At 40.0% G+C, this 19,851-nt stretch overlaps 1 protein-coding gene across 1 annotated transcript in view; it reads right to left on the reverse strand.

Moving 5' to 3' along the window:
* Positions 1-444: 444 nt before the first annotated feature.
* CCDC174 (coiled-coil domain containing 174) overlaps positions 445-19,851 on the reverse strand; it is a 21,055-nt gene continuing 1,648 nt past the window's right edge. The window contains exons 2-11 of the mRNA XM_019645941.1: positions 18,627-18,731; positions 17,388-17,488; positions 12,302-12,360; positions 10,116-10,293; positions 6,570-6,665; positions 4,936-5,078; positions 4,368-4,462; positions 3,680-3,812; positions 1,876-2,028; positions 445-752 (exon numbers count right to left, since the gene is read on the reverse strand). Of these exons, the coding sequence (XP_019501486.1) occupies positions 454-752; positions 1,876-2,028; positions 3,680-3,812; positions 4,368-4,462; positions 4,936-5,078; positions 6,570-6,665; positions 10,116-10,293; positions 12,302-12,360; positions 17,388-17,488; positions 18,627-18,731 (1,362 nt within the window). The 3' untranslated portion in view covers positions 445-453. The remainder of the gene's footprint in view (positions 753-1,875; positions 2,029-3,679; positions 3,813-4,367; positions 4,463-4,935; positions 5,079-6,569; positions 6,666-10,115; positions 10,294-12,301; positions 12,361-17,387; positions 17,489-18,626; positions 18,732-19,851) is intronic.

The raw sequence follows: 19,851 nt of genomic DNA on the forward strand, positions 1-19,851 counted from the left end.
CTGTGTGATCGGCAAAAGTCCCTCCTGATAGATGCTCCCTCAACTGATGCGGAAGCTGAATCCTTGGAAAAAAGGTATCTACATGCTATTATTTGCAGAAGGAAAGGAACGGAGTCCTTAAATCTGAGTGAGTCATGGGAGTGGGTATGAAAAAAAACAGCATTACAAGTTCCTCGACATCAAACATTACAGAACATTTCTACTCCATCACGGCTTACACGTAAGTCCAGACGAATATGTCTCCACACCAATTAGAAAGAAACCAACGGCCAAGTGGCCACAGATATCCCACAGTACCATTCACTTTCTTCCTTGCTGACAAATCCAACCTGTGTCTTCTAGGGAAAGGACAGGAAGAAAAAGTTACAATTCAGTCCCTAAAGTTATCTTCCCCACTCTGGGAGACGCAGGCACCATCAACAGTACGGGCCCAAGTCAAAATGTTTTTTAAGTTCATGTCACTTGTTTATAATATGATATCATGTCATCCAGCGTTTCGAAAGTGACCGTGGGGGCTTGTGGTGAGTTGCTGGGGGCAGGCGTGGATGGTGTATGTGAACAGCTGGGGTCAGGGCTCTGGCCAGGGTACTGGTCTGGGTCATCCTGTGCAGGTTCAGGTCTGCTCCACGTCTGGCTACGGAAGGAACCAGTTCTCTTTTGACTCACAAAGTAATCCGATGGTGGGGCAAACTCGGGCTCTCTCTCAGCCCGAAGAGCTGACTGCCTCTTCGACCAGTACCCAAAGGAAAATTCTAGTAAAAATAAGAAAGAGTATTAGAACTGACTACTGAATCAGTTGAATTTTTATTATTACTTTTCGGTTATTGTATGTATTTCTTAAAAGCCACCTCACATTCTCGGGAGAACAAGGACAGCAATAACAAAGCCGTAATATAAGGCACAGGTAATGCCTCCAGGGGTATAAGGAACCAGGCTAAAGGTATGAGTAAGTCCAGAAAGGCAAAGGTTCGAGGAAGGCTCTGTGGAGGAGGCGGGAAGGCTCTGGAGACATTGCCAAAAAGGCATTAAAATTACATCTGAGAGGAAACTAAAGAAAAATGAACAATCAAGTCACTGGCTTGACACGATGCTGTAGGTCTTCAGAGCAAACACAGATGTTGTCCTTTGAGTTTTAGAAGACACAAGGAACCTGTCCAAACCTAAGCTGGCATTTCATTTCTATTTCTAACAGCCACACTTACCAAAGGCACTCACCTATTTGCATATCTTTTACTTTAGTTTTGGATCTCATCAGCTCATACAGCATGAGCTAATATAATATTGACACAATTTCTTTCAAAAAGGCATAAAACATAAGCCTTCTTCCACAGAGAGGCTGCTGTGGGCACCACAGAGTACTTACAGAAATTATTTTCAGAAAATTTTGTATAACCCAACGGAACCATATGTGATCCAGGTAAACACAATGACACGCAGACCATTTCAACTGAACATAAAAGAGGCTGATAAAAACACAGAATACATTAAAATACGAAACCTTCCTAAGATTTTAAAGCGGTTCCTGAGAAATGGCCTTCCAAAGCTGCAATACCACATGAGGGCAGCACGAATTTCAGAAAACCTCCCCCAAGTGCTTCTTAAAAAAAATATAAAGAAACAAACTCGTCCCTCCAACACCATGCCTTGTGAGCCCTGGTCTTTGATAATCACCCTTCCTAGTGCTCCTGTTTATAAACAGCTACTGGTCTGGGTACTGGGAAGAAAGAAGTTCAAGGATGTGAAAAATTCCTTAACCCTCAAAGGAACACTAAGAGTCATCAGAATCATTCGGATCAGGAGAACCAGGAAAATCTTGCAGGGCCCCTTGCTGGGCCCTTTTACACCTTGGACCCCCCCGCCCCCATGCCACCCTACCTTTTCCTCTGTCCCACTCCCGGACATATGGCACTCCAGGCCTGGTGTCCTTCCGCTCCTGAATGATGACCTCGACTTTGCTGCTCTGGACAGCAACGTGTGGAGTTGGCACAGCCTCTGGTTCTGGTGGCAAAGGCCCAATAACATCTCCATCTATTTTTTGCAAAAGAATAAGACTTCATTATAATAAAATTTAAAGCCACCTTAAAAAAAAGTTTTTTAAATAGAATATGCTAATCCCTAAGAGTAGAATAATCAGTATTTTCTAAGCACCTATTATGTCCCAGGCAGTGGGCTAAGCACTTTATATACAATAGCTCATTTAATTCTGTAACAACCCAAATAAGGTCAGTATTGGTATACTCGTTTTATAGATGAGGAAAATTAAGCTCAGAAACGCTGCACAGGTAGGGAGTGACAAGAGTCAGGGTTCAAACTCACATTGGATGGATTTCAAAGTCTCTGTGTTTCCCAGGCCAATAGTTGAAGGACCAGAAATCCTCCAGTTACTCAACTAAAATAAGAGTCTCAGACAAAGCAAGGGAACTTAGGATGGCAACAAGTTGTAGGCTATTCAATTTTGGCCATACTTTAAAAGGAAATGGATTTTTTAAAACACTGTGGTGGAAAATGACAGGTGTTCAGGAATAGAGTAAAAATAAAGAAACAATGTGCAAAGCCTAACATGTTACAGGGAGAGTGTTTATATGAAACTAAACTGATGACTTTCCAATTCATAAATGTTTCTGGTCTCTGTTCAAAGCTGAATTGAAATTGTGTTCATATTTAGAAAATGGCCCATGGCTTAGCACAAGGCTTCTGTGAGGGCTGGAGTGGCTTCAATATGCCCCCAACACCCACACTCTCCTTCCTTTTGGGACCAGAATGCTCCCCAGTTTCAGTTGGATACATGGCACCTCATTAGAGATGCCATTTCCCTGCCATCCCTGCATCCGGGGGTGGCCCACATGGGCTTTGTTTTGGCCAGTGGGATGTGAACACACGGGCTGTGTGTGACTTCTGACTCACATTCCTAAAAAGAAAGCTGGTTCCCCTCCCATCTTCTCCCCTTCCCCAGTACCGGATCATGAACAAGCCCTGGGGAGCAAGCTCTGACCGTGCAGGTGAAAGCAACATTCTAGGGAATGGCAGAAACGGCAAGACAAGAGGAAGCTGGGGACTGGGTGGCCATCTGGGGCAGAGCTACTACTACCTGTCTGGACACCCACCGCCTCTGAAGTGTTAAAAGGAAAAGCAGACCTCCCTCGTTTGAGGCAGTCTATGTGGAGGTCTCTTTGTCATGGCAATTTAGCCCAGACCAGCACAGCTCATATAATGAGCTAGTCTGACTACAACACTTAACAATGTTTCCAAGTGTTTTAACCGTCCTTTGGTAAGATGTCCATATCATATTTGTAAATTCTTTATTATCTGACTCTGTGAATGCATTTCTTCTTTAAAATAAATTAATATATAATAACCAACAAAAACTGTAGCCAACCAAAAAAATTAGGTATAAAACATGTATGTACACAACTAAACTAAGTCTCAGCTACTAAACCGTTCTATTCTATGAAGTAACACAATGCACTGTTAATTACCTGATCTATAACCTAAAAATATTCCTTGGAGTATCATTCCGCATCACTTTGATTGTAAAAACTGTTCCTGGCAGTACCACAAAGGTGCTTGCTTAGAGAATAAAACTAAATGGCTAACTTCCGTACTGCCAGTCCTATCACTGAGACATCAATGGAACTAAAATCTTTCCTTTTGAAGTTTAGAAACATGAGTCGTGACATACCTCTCTTTCCTTCTTCTGTTCCATCTTCTTTTGATGTTTTCATCTTTTTTTGTCGGAGTTTGGAAAGTCTAGCTTCTAACATAGCCTTTCGCTTTTCCTTTATGTTTTCTCGTTTTGTTCTCTGATCTGTTGTCTGAAGAGAACAGAAAATTAGAAATTTGCTTTGAGCCAAATTCATATTTCTGTTTAAAAGATTGAAATAATTAATTTTATTTCTAAAAATAGACTAATTGATTTTCATGCCACCTCTAAGACACTATCCTTGAGATCTTCAAAATGAAGACCCATGAAATACTCTTACACAGCCCTCTGATGTTTTCTGATGTCCAGTAAGAGTTCACAGAGCATCCTGGAAGGCTTAACACTTAAGAAAACCAGCCAATTCTGTACTACTCCTTAATCCCTTAAACAACTTTCTATTTTGTCCCTCAGACCACTCCAAAAGTATTATACTACAGTTGAAACCAAACTTAAGACATCAATGTCATACAGGTTACTTCTGAGCAGCTATAATCTTCAAGTTTGAAGCACCAAAATAATATGGCAATTACCTTTATGAAACCTATAAGTGCATTCTGAATATCAATTTAAATTTCTAATTAATTTACTAGATTTTTTTGCAGTATAGTCCAACGAGAAACCAACTGCTCAAATCCTTCTTAACATAAACTCTGGATTTAATGTGTACCTGTTCACGTAGCATCTCTAAAGTCTTCATTTGTTGGTTTCTTAACTCTTTATCTCGGGCAAAGGCAAAATATCCAACACCAAGTTGCCTGGCCTCTGAAATAAGTCAAAATTATCCAAAAGGTTACAGATTTCCCTGATCGGTAAATTACACTGAGGCCAAATATCCCACATAAAACTTGGCAAAGAGAAACAGTGATATTTGTCACAGTTGTCACAGTTTTTTTTGTGTGTGTTTTTTTTTAAGGCACCTAAGCAAAAAAGCAAGTTAGAAATAGTTTTCATCCTGTTTGCCAAGTGATAAACAACAAAAACTCATTAATTTTTAGTCATAGGCTGTCTCCACTTCTCTTGGGGAACAAACTCTTAGATTAATAGACCCTCTGTTAGGAAGATATTCCCAATATGAGTCCTTTTTAGGCTATGAAGCAGACAAAGGGGATATTTTCAATTTCCAAAGCAGAATCTTTTATTTCTATGTAAGAACTGCTGCTTTATGAATACTTCCCTTTATGCTTGCCATTAGTTCAACATAAAAAAATTATTTAAAAGCTGCAAAATGATTATACCATTTTCACGAATGTCTTCATAATGTAAGGGCCCCATTGGCCTTTTCAGGGCCTCCCTTTCTTCTTCCTCCCATTGCTGGCGCTGAAGTTCTTTTCTCATATCTTCAGACAGTAAGGTTTTTTCATTAGCAGGACTAACAAAACTGGTAGGAGAATAGAGCAAAAACTATCTTTAGATAAGACTGTGAGACAGAAATGCTTCAGTTCAGTCAGTTGGATCATGGATAAGTAACTCCAGTTGATAAATTAGACAGTTCCTTACAGAGGTCTCTGATCCACCATACTACTGGGAAATCACAAAAAAATATTTTCACCTTTTTTAAATCAAGCAGCTAACTTATTACATTAGCATAATGGAATCTACCCCACACTCAAGGCAAACCACTTTCCTTCCCACCCTGGTCCTGGGGTGAATAGAGGGAGGCAGCCCAGGCAGGGAGCAAGTGCAGGCCTTCTTTGGATCAGCCTTTGTGCAGGCCAAGAAAGCTGCCTATCGCTGGGGCCCAGCCAGTGCCATGTGTCCTGTCAGATGGCTTGGGGCTTCTGCACCTCTTCCTTTGTGCCAAACACAGGCCCACCTGAACCTGGAGGACTTGGACAAGGTGGACCTTCTCCCAACACCTTCCACACGAAAGCTGCTCTTGGTGAGGGGAATTTTACTCCCTGGGATCTTAGCAAGTTATCTTTTAGGTATGTTTTAGGCCCTACAGGAAAAATATCTAACTAGAAGGCCCTTACTTCAAAATGCACAGATGTATAAAGAAAAAGTAAGTAAGGTAACTACCTGCCTACCTTTACTTGCTGTGGGATAGCCAAGTGTATATTCTTAAACACCTTTCTCCATAGGTTTGTTGGTTGCTTTAGATTAGGCTTATTCTATATTTGTTACTCTAATTAGACATCCTTCCAATTATAGGCATACCTTGTTTTATTACACTCCACTTTACTGTACTTTGCAGATATTCGGGGGTTTTTTTTGTTGTTGTTGTTTTGTTTTTTTTAACAAATTGAAGGTTTGTGGCAACCAGTCTACTGCTGTCATTTTTCCAACAGGCTCAGATAATGGTTGGCATTATTTTTAGCAATAAGTATTTTTTAATTAAGGTATGTACATTGCTTTTTGTAGACATAATGCTATTATTACATGCTTACTAGACTACAATATAGTGTAAGTATAACTTCTATATGCACTGGGAAACCATAAAATTCGTGTGACTCGCTTTCTTGTGCTATTTGCTTTATGGCGGTGGCCTGGAAATGAACTCACAGCATCTCTGTGGTGTGCCTGTAAATAGACAGAGCTCTACCCCATCCTTTAGTAGCTACACAATATGGACCATCCATTCAGGTTGTTCCCTGAGCGTGGATTATGTGAAAAAGTGCGTCAGCAAATATTCCTATACATTAAAAAAAGATCTCCTTACTGAAGCACCAAAGATAATTAACACTTTGTAAGCGGGCATTTTTCTCTATACCTGAGTTAACTCGTCTCCCGCGCTTTGGTATAAAAAGCGCTATGACGAGTTTACTCGTTTCCCGCAAACAATGTGTTAACTAAGAACAGCCTCACCCACAAAACTATCCCTGTGTCTGCATTTCAGACCCGGGCAAAGCTTTCCATACCACACACTTACAGTCTCCCCTGAAGATTTTTATCCATCTCCAGCAGATGTGGTAAATCCTTTTTCATGCAGCGCCGGGATCGCCCTAAAGAATCCACGTAATCCACCCTGAAATAAAAGTGAAAAGATGTGAAGAAGGCTTCATACATGACATATGGTTCCCTAAGTTAGGGAGTTGGCGCACAGTAAAACAATTAATATAGGCCTCACTACCCAAAAACCCTTCAACCTGAGAGACCACTGATAAGAACATGCTTGTTAAGTTAAAAGTTGACACACAATGGGCCGGCCGAGTGGTGCGTTGGTTAAGAGTTGGCATGGGAGTGCCAGCTCTGAACAGCAGGGCCCCGGTCTGGATTCCACATGAGGGCCAGTGACACTGCCCTCTACAGCTAAGATGGTGAACAACAGCTCGACCTAGGGCTGGGCTGCTGTGAGTCGCCGGTGACGGCATAGGCTGCAATGGGGCTGCAGTGGGCTGCCGTGAGTGGCTGGCAGCTGGCATGAGTGCCAGAAGTTGGCATGAGTTGCCGTGAGCCGCCGTCCAATGGCGGGTGTGTGACTGCCTCACCCGGAAAGAGTGCAATGATAATACCAACATTGGCCAGTGAAGCAACGTCCTCCACAACTAGACTGAAGAACAAAACGACAGCAACTTGTCTGTTCCCCTCCCCCAATTCCCCAATTAAAAAAAAAAAGTTAACACAATACATTGTGCCCTTTATTAAATCTGTTTTAGAAACTGTAGAAAATGATTGATCATGTGCATTTCTGATTTCAAAGATAAATACCTGTACAGACATTTGCTGCAACATCTCAGAATTTACTTTAATCTGGTTTAGACAATTCCAAATATTTTATCAGCATCATATAACTTTGCTTTGGACCAGACTCTCCACTAATTTCCTCAGTCTTCCCAAATCTGACTTTTTATTTTTTCCTTTATTTCTTCTAATTGGTAAAATTCTTCCCAATGAATTAGAAATTTATTTCTTAATATAAGTCATGGTATTTGGGGGACTCTTTTTAACTAGGAGGAAGCCAAGCAACACACTTTTTGTAAAACAAAAGCACCTCATTAGCAAGCCAGCCAGCTATCTTTTAGCCTTAGTTCCTTTTTCCTAATCTTGCCCAAACTAGTTAGAGGAGTCAGGCAGACAGCAAGGCAAATGAAATACTTTGATGTCTCACAACAGGAAATATGGGCAGATTTTCATAGAAAACATTTCATTTGTATTATGATGCAAAAGATTTTTTTAAATTTGTTAAATTACGGGCAGGGAATTTCACATAGCCTTTAGTAGGGTGCTAAAAACATAGAAAGGGACCAGTACTGGTGGTGGACCAACGCAAAGTCAGGGTCCCATGCACATATATGGCTGTGCTCTTATGGCAATTTCTTCCCTCTCACACACGCTGATGCCAACTTCAGCCCATGATGTAAAACCTGAATGGGAATCCACTGCTATAGTACTGAAGCTGATTACCACAAGAAAGAAAACCTCCAACTCAAGAAAGCAGGTTCCTTCTTTTTCTTCTTCATTTTTTAATGAATGGAGAAAGAAAACCATCTATCCAGATGGTCTGCGTAATTATTTACAGTATTTTTGCAGAAAGATTTTCCACCACCTGGACTTTTTACAAGCCATTACAATTCTAGAGCCTAATCTAAAAACAAAAAAAAGTGTCAGAACTGCTTGCAGTGTGTCTTCTTTCACCATATGGAGGCATGTGACACCTTCAATTGCCCTCCAAACTCTTCAAATCACAACAAATTGCTTGTAATCACAAAGCATTAATAAGAAAAAAAGACATTAATCCTTTCAAAGGAGATGAGATTTCTGCTATGAAAAGCAATCACAGGCTATTCTGTTTCTAGAGGCCTCCAAAACATACAGATCCCATCAAAATAGAAATGGAAAGACATTAGTCAGCAACTGCTCTATGTAATCAGCAATCACTGAGCAAGCACTCTGAGAAACAATTACCTGAGGTACCAGAGTAACATAAGAGAGGGCTCAGTCATGCCATCTTCAAAGGGCTCTGGGGGAAGTTAAGGCACACGCCCATGAAATGCTTACTAACAGCAGGCAGAATATTAAAGGTACCAAAAGTTTGCCTCAAATCTCTGTTAATGAGGCCAGTTATGTGTCAATAATAAAGAAAAGGTAAGACCCAAAGGAGCAGGAAGTGCTACTTAAAAGAGTTCAGAGAAGGGAGACGTCACTTACAATGAAGCGGCATTCACAGAAGAGACTGAACTCTATGTGCTTCTCTTTTACTGGGTTGTCGGAAAAGTCATGACGTATTTTTTTCTCTGTTTTCATTGCAAAAATGCATCATGACTTTTCCAACAACCCAATAGTTTCCTATAGCAAACATGCAGCCAGATAACCTACTCCAAATATATGTTTCTAGAAGGTCGGTAAGAAGACACCTGTCCTATCCCAAGGCGAATGTTTTATCTGGACCAACGTGGACACCCTCAGGAGTAAGAAGATGCACATCCTCTGCGCTCCACAGTAGCTGGGTCTGCGCTCTGCAGCTCATATGGATTCCTGCCCAAAGGGCCCAAGGCTGAACTAAGTCAACAAATGCTGTAAACAATCCTAAGCAGTTCCTGACAAAGACCCCATGAGGAGGAGGATATTTGAACCTTGAAAGGAAGACAGGTGGGCCCTGCACAGGCAGGAGGGTGGGCAGGCAGTTACTCCTAGGACATTTTTGTAGCATCAGATTCTAAACAACAATCTCTTAAGTACAGGAAATCGTTAGAATGGAATTTGTATTCTGGTCTCTTTACATATTGACACATTGGTCTCTTTGTAAGGAAAGACTAGTTTGATTTCCCCATCAACCACTTACACGTAGGTAAAATTCAGAATAATCTCAGTAATAAAGATTTACAAAATGTCTGCTTATATTCCACAGATGGCAGTTTCTTGGGTATCCTAGAATACTCTTATTTCCTGTAGGGAGTTTAAGGCAAACAATCAGAGGAGGTAAGCACTGCCATCCCTGCCTTATATAGGTGAAGAAACTGAGCCTGAGAGGTGAGGAGCCTGATCAAGGTCACATCACTGCCAGGGAAAGTTGGAACTAGTGCTGTCCAGGTTCGAGGTCTTTGATGCCTATCCTATACTGCCAGAAAATGTCACAGCCAAAGTGAGGCTTACTGGAAACAGAGACCGCCAGCTACCTAGACAACGCCTCTCCATGACATCTGAATAAAGACATGGGTGAGGCAGCAGCCCAGGTAACAAAGGAACACTCTTCTGCTTCAACAACTCTTTTACATCAATGTAACAGGTGTATCAATGCCTCCTGAGCCTGGCACAGTGCTTGGCACATGGCAAGAGCTCAGTCTTTATCTGTAATTATTTTTTCACTGACGCTGTTTTTAAATCTGTAAATCAAATCTTAAAGTGGAATCAAAAGAAAAAAAAACTGAGGAAGAATATGGAGAAATGGTTTGATAACAACCAAACAAAATCATTCACAAAAAGTAAACGCAAGTCTAACAATGTTAATATGATCAAATCATGTAATATCACCAACCATTCTTCACTGGGGTCCTGGGGAGGAGGTATATCTTTTTCAGAAAGATTTTCTTCATCATCGTCTCTTTCTCCTGCCTTTATAGAATCTCTACTGGCACCAAACGCCTCCATTTCTTTGTGTTTGTCTATGATCTTCTGTGTGAAATCCACAAGGTACATATCCTCCACTTCTTCATCTAGGACATAAAAACCCATTGTCAGAGTCTTGACATCAAAGAAGAAAACCAAGCATGGAATTGATACGAAGCAGTCACATTTGTCGCTGGGTGGCTCCATGCCCCTAACAGTTCACCCTCTGGAACTCTCACAAAGACACAGAGCCACCTGGGGACCCAACAGGGAAGCTGTAAATAGGCCGTTGGAAACACACTCCGTGCAAACATTCTTTAAAAAGCCTAGTTTTCTGCTGCCTTGTTGAATACACTGAGTAAGCAATACTGTCTCAGAATGTAATTTTAATAAAACAAAAAAATTTGATTTCAAGAGACTCATACAGCCAATGATGTAAACAAAAGCAGAATTACATTTCTCATGTCATCAGAACGGATAATAGACCTTTGTTGTTGTAGATAATACACGTCTCTAATCAGATAGACTATACCGCTTAATCCTAATTATATTACTGTGGTATAGTAAGTGTTTTAAGAGTAATAATGTAGGTAAAAGAAATTATTTGAATTCTTTTCAATCCAATGAACAGCACTTTCAGGCAAGACGGTGCCAGGATCTGGAAGACATACAGAGATGTGTAAGATGCTATCTGCCTTCAGGGCTTGTGATCTATTTAAGCTAAAACATAGCAATCCGTGACTTTAATTTAATTCAACCCAGTATACCTGATGTGTTTGCAAATAATGTTTACATGAAGTTTCACTATGCATGATTTAAGATACAGTCTTGAGTCTTTTTCTCGAAAATGGAACAGATATTAGGTTCCCTATTAACGGGTGCTGGTGTTACTCCACTGTACAGTGGAGAATAACTGAATCTCCAAGACGTAACTGTGCCAAACATGCAAGATCGGTATGCCTGTCTAGAGGTGGGCCTGTGGTTTGGACAGAACCAAATCGCCATGTCTACAGGCAAACTCCTTTGGCTCTCATTTCCATATTAACAAGGCAAGTAGAGTTTGAATTTCTTTTTTAATAAAGTCTTTCCCAAACAATAAATTTTTTTTTTAAGTCACAAAATGTCTCAGATGAGAAAGAGATGTACTTTACCAGAGCTGAGTTATAAGCCCACATAATAGTGAGGCCTCCTGGTTGATGGCCACCCTGCTGCTTCTTCAGAAGGAAGGCAAAGCCTCTCCCCGGCCCCTAGCTTTGAGAGAACCTCATCTTCCCAAGCTGGGCTCCCTGCCATGCAGGGAACGCATTCCTGCTGTCTGAGAAGAGGGAGCTAGGTTTGGTGGGCAGCCCGTGACTGGGGTCCAGCCTGCCTCTCTCCTGCTGTCCCCTTCCCCAGCCCCTTGGGCCCAGCCACACTAGTCTGCCCTGCCAACTCTAGCCTTCTTCTCCCGCTGCTGATCTACTCTCACCACTCTCCCGCTGCAGAATCTGTTTCTCCAGCTCTCCAAAGCCTTGAAGACTCATATCAGAGACGTCTTCTCCCTAAAGACTTCCATGTATGCCTTTGGGCAATGAAATATGCACTGCTTTGTAAAAGCTCTCCTACTATTGTTTAACTATAGGATGGGTTTTCTTTTTCTGGGGGGTATGGGAATCTTTATTATTTTAAAAGCAATTATAAGCACATCACAGAAATAATAGAAAATAGAGAAAAATACAGAAAATAGCAAACTTAACTCTAGCACCCTGATATACCCATAATTCCTCCCAGTTTTTTTAACTAGCTGTAATTGTTCACAATTGTGGCCAATTTAGACCTTGTTTACTAACTTTGCTTTGTTCTATGACATTTCCCTCCACTGCTGACATGTCCCCTTGAGGGCAGAGGCCGAGGATCTAGCTTATATTGTGCTTGCTTATCCCTCTCACAGCAACTAATATGTGCCTAGCGCCCACTGGGCAACTGGAAAATTATTGCTGATTTTCTTGTCTCTGGCACAGAAAATAATCAACTTGATTTTTAAAATTTCTCCCTATTCTTACAGTTATTAATGAATGAAATACAATAGGGCTGTATAAATTACAGAAAATAAAGTACAAATAAATTATTATTTACCTAAAAAGTCTCCTTTAGTCATTTTTTCATATAACTTGGCTTTTTCTTCCAATTTCTCCCTAGGAGAAAACAAGACAAGCGTTACAAATATCTTATAACTGCCACCTCTGGAAAGGCTGCCACACCGTTGGCCTCACAGCTACAGTCTGCTCAAGAGGTCCAGCCTTATGACCAGGCGGCCATAACCAAAGCTGACTTCCCTCCAATGAGGGGACCCTCAGTCCAGCCACATCTGCTTTGCCATCGAAATGTAAGCCCATGTTTCTCTTATTCATAACTGTGTCCCAGTGCCTAAAACAATACCTGGCGCATAATAGGTGCTCAATCAGTATTTGATGAATAAATGAATAAATTAAGATTCTAACTTAGTTTAAATGCCAAATGCAACTTAAATATTACAAAGAGAGATATCAAAACAAAAAACATTTTCTATTTTCTACCTTCCAAGTACAATAGATCACCAAACCCTTTGCATTACTGTTTTCATACAAGGGCCCTGGTCACCCACAGCTTACCAGGTTTCTCTAAAGGAGCTACAGACCAACTTCTTACAAGTCTGTTAAAAAGGTGGTAATATGTGTTTTATACAAAACATGAATAACTTATTCATGACACACAGCTAACAAAAAACAAACACCAACCCTAATATTTCAATACAGCAGCCTCTCTGCTCACATTAATTCTAGTGACATTTAATTTTAGTGGGCACAGACCAGGGAAGATGGTTGACAATTCTTTATTCTAGCAATACTTTATTCTAGAAATGACGGGAAAGAGCCCCAAAGAGGTCATATGAGCTTTCACTTGTAAAGGATCATACTTAATAATAATGGAAAATTTCATTTCTAATGGCATCCTGAGGCAATAAAGTCCCTTGGTCACATGGCTATGTGCCCTGGAACAAGTTACTTAACCTCTCTTGTACCTCAATTCCCACCTCATAATACACGGAAAACACAGCACTCTCTCTTAGGGTTGCAATGAAAATTAGATAACACTTGTAAAGCATCAGTGTGTCATCTTTATCTTCATCATCTATAGCAGAGGGATTCCTCTTTCATTTTACACTCTCATTCAGCAAGTACTGACTACATGCCTCCTCTATGCCAAACACTGTTTTAGGTGCTGAGGACTCAGCAGTAAACAAGGCAGTCCCAGCTCCCATGGAGTTTACATTCTAGAGGGGGAGAAAAACAATAAATAAATCAATGAAAGAGAATTTCAAACAGTAACAAGTGCTGTGGTGGGAAGGAAACAAAAGCAGGTTTCACCAATGGAGGCCCTTTGTCATGCATTGAGTGCTCTGTGAATCAGCTCAGTCTTATCAACTTGTAAGAGGTTAAGTTGCTCTATTTTGGAGGGGGCTTAATGTAACAAGCTGTATCATCACAGAATCTTACCGTCTTAGTGAAAATAAAACTTTAAAAAATTTTAAAAACAAAACACTGTCAGGGCAGAGTAACTGGGCAGAACACTACATCAGATAGGGCAGTCAGGGGAAACCTTTCTGAAGGCAGCATTTGAGCTAAGGCTTGTAGAGCAAGAAGAAGCCAATCACGGGAGGACCTGTGGGGAGAAAGCAAGTCAGGGAGAGGAAAGATGAAGTGGGAATGAGCTTGACATGATCAAGGAGAGACCAGTGTGGTCGAGGGTACTGAGAAAGGGGAGAGGGACACAAAATAAAGACGGATAGACGGGCAGGGACACGCATGGAAAAGGATAAGAAGTCTAAATGCAGTGTTAACAGAAAGAAGGCAGTTTTAAGAAAATACAAATGTATAATGGAGATCATGGGAGATGTAAGAGAAATGGCCACTGGATTCAGCAGATGAGGAAGTCACTGGTGACTTAAAGAATAATTTCTTTAGTCTTGAGTAAGGAAGATGGAATTCAGAGGGCAAGAGTATGGGACACTTATCTGGAACCCACTGTGTACCAGATACTATGTATCTCCTTTAATTCCCTAAAGGGCTTCATGAACTAAGCACTAACCACCTCCCTTCATTGATAAAGAAAGAGTCTTAATGGATAAGTAACTTGCTGAAGGCCTTACACCCTCATGAACTGTCTCAGTCTGTACTGAGCTTTGGCAAGATGCAGAAGTCCTGCAGATCATGAACAGACTTGACTCCTCACAAGCACAGTGAAACCAAAGTAGTGCTAGATTGAAAAATCACAGCAAAGTACCAAGGAGAAAACTGTTATACAGAGTAAACAATAAAAGAGTATGTCCATAGATAACATCATACTCAGTGGTGAAAAGCTAAAAGTTTTCCTCTGAAATCAAGAACAAGACAAGGATACCCACTCTTGCCACTTTTATTCAACATAGTATTGGAAGTCCTAGCCAGAGTAATAGACAAGAAAAGAAATAAAAGGCATCCAAATAAAAAAGAAGTAAAACTGTCACTATTTGCAGATGACATGATATATGAGGTGTGATGAAACAATATGGTGACTGTTTAAATAAAAAATTTATTACAGTAGACACATTGCCATTACTCCCCTCCTCAGGCCAGCCGAGTGGCGCGTTGGTTAGGAGTTGGCTTGGGATGCCAGCTCTGAGCAGCAGGGCCCGGGTTCGGATCCCATATTAGAGCCAGTGACGCTGTGCCCTCCACAGCTAAGATGGTGAACAACAGCTCGACCTGGAGCTGGGCTGCCATGAGGCGACGGCGTAGGCTGCAGTGGAGCTGCAGTGGGCTGCTGTAAAGCTACCGTGAGTGGCTGGCAGCCAGCGTGAGTGGCCAGCAGCTGGCGTGAGCTGCGAAGAGCCACCATGAACGGCTGTCCAGGGCCCGGTGACCGATCTGTCTCACCCGGGAAGAGCGCAATAATACCAACATGGGCCAGTGAAGCGACGCTCTCCACAACTAGACTGAAGAAGAAAAGGATAGCAACTTGTCTGTTCCCCTTCCCCAATTCCCCAATGCTGCTCTCCTCCCCCAATTCCCCAATAAAAAATCTAAAATAATAATAATAATAATCCCCCCCACTTAAAACACACTTATCCTGTCATTCTTGCCACTTTCTGAAGTAGTTCTAAAAGTCCTCTTTCATGAGTGTCTTTAGTTGCACTGTTGTGGCTGCCTTGATGTCCTTAATCAATTCAAAACTTTTACCTTTCATGGTCATTTTGACTTTGGAGAACAGACACACCGTAATGGTTTATTTAATAGAAATTGCTGTACCAGAAGTGATGTGTGACCCGGAGCCTTTCCATTGTGATCACAAAATACGGTGAATGCTGCTGTCAAGTGCCATCCAACAGAAAGGTAGGGATCTTCAATATGGGAAGTGGCACACTGAACCTTAGTAACAGTGTATGACAAGTTTCAATTTGTTCAGTGCAGTCAGTTGGATGTGAGCTATGGTTGAGAGAAGGTGTGTTTTAAAGTGTGCCGTAAATAGTCCTCCATCATGACAACTCTCCGTGTCACACATCGCTTCTGGTAATGGCAATTTTTGTCAAATAAAAACATTACGGTGTGTCCTCATCTACCTTAATCACTGGATCTGGCACCGTGTGACTTCTGGCTCCTCCCCAAAGTCAAAACGATTCAGGACATCATGGCAGCCACAACAGCACAACTAAAGACACTCACGAAAGAAGTCTTCCAGAACTGCTTCTGAAAGTGGCAAGGACAATGGGGTAAGTGTGTTCAAAGTGAGGGGGAGTATTTTGAGGGGGATTAATGGCAATCTGTCTTTTATTGTAATAAATTCATTTTAAACACTCACCATATTGTTTGATCATACTTCATATATAGAAAACTCTAAAGACTCCACCAAAAAATTGTTAGAATAAACAAATTCAGTAAAATTACAAGATATAAAGTCAATACACAAAAATCTTACATTTCTATACACTAATAACAAACTATCAGAAAGAGAAGTTAAGAACAGTCCCATTTACAATTGTATTAAAAAGAGTGAAATACCTGGGCATAACCTTTAAACAGGTAAAAAACCTATGCACTAAAAACTATAAGACAATGAAAGAAATGAAAAAAGACACAAATAAGTGAAAAAACATTCTATGCTCATGGATTAGAAGAATTAATATTGTTAAAATGTCCATACGACCCAAAGCAATCTAAAGATTCAATGCAAACCATGTTAAAATTCCAATGGCATTTTTCACAGAAAGAAAACAATCAATCAATGGCATAAGAGACAACAAAAAGGTAAGGGAATTATTCTAAATTAAAAGAAACTAAAGAGATATGACAACTAAATGCAGTGTATAATCTGACTGAATCCTGGGTTAAATTAAAGAAAAAAAAAAAAAAACTTTAAAGGATATAATTGTACTAAGATAATTGGTAAAATTTGAAAATGGACCATATAATAGATAATACTACTTTATAAGTGTTAAATTTCTTGGATATAACGGCAATGTTGTGGTTATGTAGGAAAATGTCCTTTTTCTTAGAAGATACATGCCAAGATATTTACAGGTAAAGTATCATGATGTTTAACAAAGTTTCTCTACATAGGTGTGTGCACCCATGCGAGAGGGTGGGGGAGAGGGTATAGGGGGTGGGAGAGACAGAGAAAGGGCAAACGTGGGAAGATGTTAATTTGTGAACTTAGGTGAAGAGTATTAGAATGTTCTTTGTACTCTTCTTTCAATTATTCTGTTGAAGTTTTCCATATTAAAACGTTGGGGGGAAAATTTAGTTTCTAAATGCTAATGTCATACCCCCTAGCCCAGGACCACACTCCCACGGGGATGCTTTTTAAATACTTGTTGATAATCTTAGTGTCTAAAAGAGGCTCAAAGTGGGACGCTTTCATCTTTTGAGCTGAGGCTATGTCTTTTCTTCTTTTAAGACTACAAAAACATCTGGAAATTCTATTATTTTTAGATAAATATATAAATACATATTTTTATATATATATTATATAATTTATATAAAATATAAATTTTATATAAATATAACATTCTTTTATATTTATAGAGTATTTGGCTAGAAGGATGATAAAAATTAAAACTGTAAATCAAAAAGAGTAAAAGTTGAACTTTCATTTCTTTGCTTGGGTGGCCTCAGTGGAAACTACATTTATCAGAGTTCAACTTTACCTTGCTTTGTCTAAAGTCTTCTGTTCCTCAATCTTCTGTTCAGCATCCTTCTCAGCTCGATTTGAAACTCCTGCATTCTCTTTGCTCCAGATACTTGGTTTCTGGAGAATAATTTAAAAAGACAAAACAGAACCACCAAATATGATTGTAAAACATTTCTACTTGTACATCAGAAGACAAAAAAGAGAGATCATTAGATGTTATGAATCAATGGAGATAACCAGATCTTCCGACAGCCAACTTACGTACTGCAAATAAAGTGTACATGGCAAAGCTGGAGATAAAAAAAAAAAAAGGGCCAGCTGAGTGGCGCGATGGTTACGAGCTGGCTTGGGACGCCAGAGGGCCCCGGTTCGGATCCCACATATGAGGGCCAGTGACACTGCCCTCTACAGCTAAGATGCTGAACAACAGCTCAACCTGGAGCTGGGCTGCCGTGAGTCGCCGGCGACAGCGTAGGCTGCAGCCCTTGTGGCAGTGGGTTGCCATGGACTACTGTATGTAGCCAGCAGCCAGCGTGAGCGGCCAGCTGCCGCAGTGAGCGGCCGTCCAGAAGCCGGCGACTGATCTGCCTCGCCCGAGAAGAGCGCAATGATGGTGCCAACTTGGGCCAGTGAAGCAACGTCCTCCACAACTAGACTGAAGAACAAAACGACAGCAACTTGTCTGTTCCCCTTCCCCCAATTCCCCAATAAAATCTTAAAAAAAAAAAAAAAAGCCCTAAACCGTATAAAGAATCTCTTTATATAATTGCATAGTGTTACTTCTCTATCTTTTATCTCCTGAATGATTATAACCTAATTCAAGACTCTAATGAAAATGTATGTATTACAAAGAATTTGTAATACAGATAGTAGATACATTACCTATAAAATTGGAAAACCATTCACAGCTCTTAAAGACCTTGATATTTTTTACTATATTTCTATATTATCTGTTTGTCTGTTTAGATTTAAAACATCTACGTAACTAGAAAATCTTCCATTAGAATGCAACAAACCACTTATTTATAACATGTACTTTTCCAAAAAGAAGTGCTAAAGAATTAGGACATTAAAATGTGCTTTTAAGTAACCTTACTAATTTCTAGACATTTCATGTAGATGTTCAAATACAAGACACAGGTTTTTTTCCTTAATATTTATATGTAGCAGATGCCACAGACACTTTCAAAAAACCTAAGTATGGTACAAATCCCCATGTTTGGAATCAATGGAGATAATTAGATCTTATTTTTACCTTGTTAGTTGTTTTTGGTTTTCCCAAAACTCCAGAATCTTTTAGAAGTTTTTCTTGTTTGAATTCTTCTTGTTTTCGGAAGAGTTCAGCCTTAAGGTCTACCAACTAGAATAAAACCAAAAAACAAACAAAAACATTTAATTCTATGAGTGATTGGATTTCTAAGTTATTATAATTCTCAAAGCAAGATTTAAAGTTCCTATAAATGGACAAAAATGGATACAAAATTAAATGTTTACATGTAGAATCCAGTACAAAACAAAACCAAGTCATATTTCATCCCAGCTCTGTTGGAAATGTATTTCTAATCTAACTTTCATTACTCAAAGGCTTTCCTCTAGGCAGAGTGATAAACCAAAGTAAATGAAATCTGCACCTTTTAGATTCAAATTCAACTAACATTATTAAACACCTTCTTTCTGATTGGCACTGTTCTTGGCTTTTCCATAAGGTGTAACCTCACTTAATCATCAAAATGTATTACTTCTACAGAAAAATGTCTGTGTTTAGCAACTATCTGAGTACACAGTATGTGCCTGGCACTTAACACTGAAGAGTAGGATAGATACGTGAATTAGACATACCCTTGCCTCAAATGGAGCCCACAATCTAATAAGAAAGATAACTTATAATACCAATAAGAAGTAATAAATGCTTTAAGAGTGGAAGAAAGTAGCATATAAGTTCAGGTAAGAGAGCATTTCCTTTTGTCCAGAGTGATTACAAGAAGCTTTGAGCTGAATTTCAAAATAGGCAGATTTCAACAGCCAGAAATAAAGTGGACTGAGTAAATAAGAATGATTCCAAGTTTGTCTCAGTATGTTTTAGAAAGTTTAACTCAATCAAAGGGATAAAGAATGGGAAAGGCCGGGACAAGGGAAACAGGACAAATGAATGAATATCTATTGCTAGCCCTCAGCTGTATCAGTCTACACTGTCTACTCTGCAAAAAAGGATATAATGACAGTTTCTTTTGTAAGGATCAGGCACTGCTGCTTATACACATGGGCATTTGTAAATTGTAACTTATAAAGCCCAGCGTCATGGACTGACTGTTAAGGGAAATCAAAATGACTGAGTTCAATGATTTGTATTTTGGAAGAAATCAATTTAAAAGCAGCCTTAGAAGGAATTTTAATAATGCAAACGGCAGTTCGTCCCAGGACCTAATAATCTAAAATTTAAAAAAACGAACAAAAAACTTTCACCTGGGCCGGCCGAGTGG

The sequence above is a fragment of the Hipposideros armiger genome, unplaced genomic scaffold (genome assembly GCF_001890085.2).
Source record: "Hipposideros armiger isolate ML-2016 unplaced genomic scaffold, ASM189008v1 scaffold_96, whole genome shotgun sequence".
NCBI classification, from domain to species: Eukaryota; Metazoa; Chordata; class Mammalia; order Chiroptera; family Hipposideridae; genus Hipposideros; species Hipposideros armiger.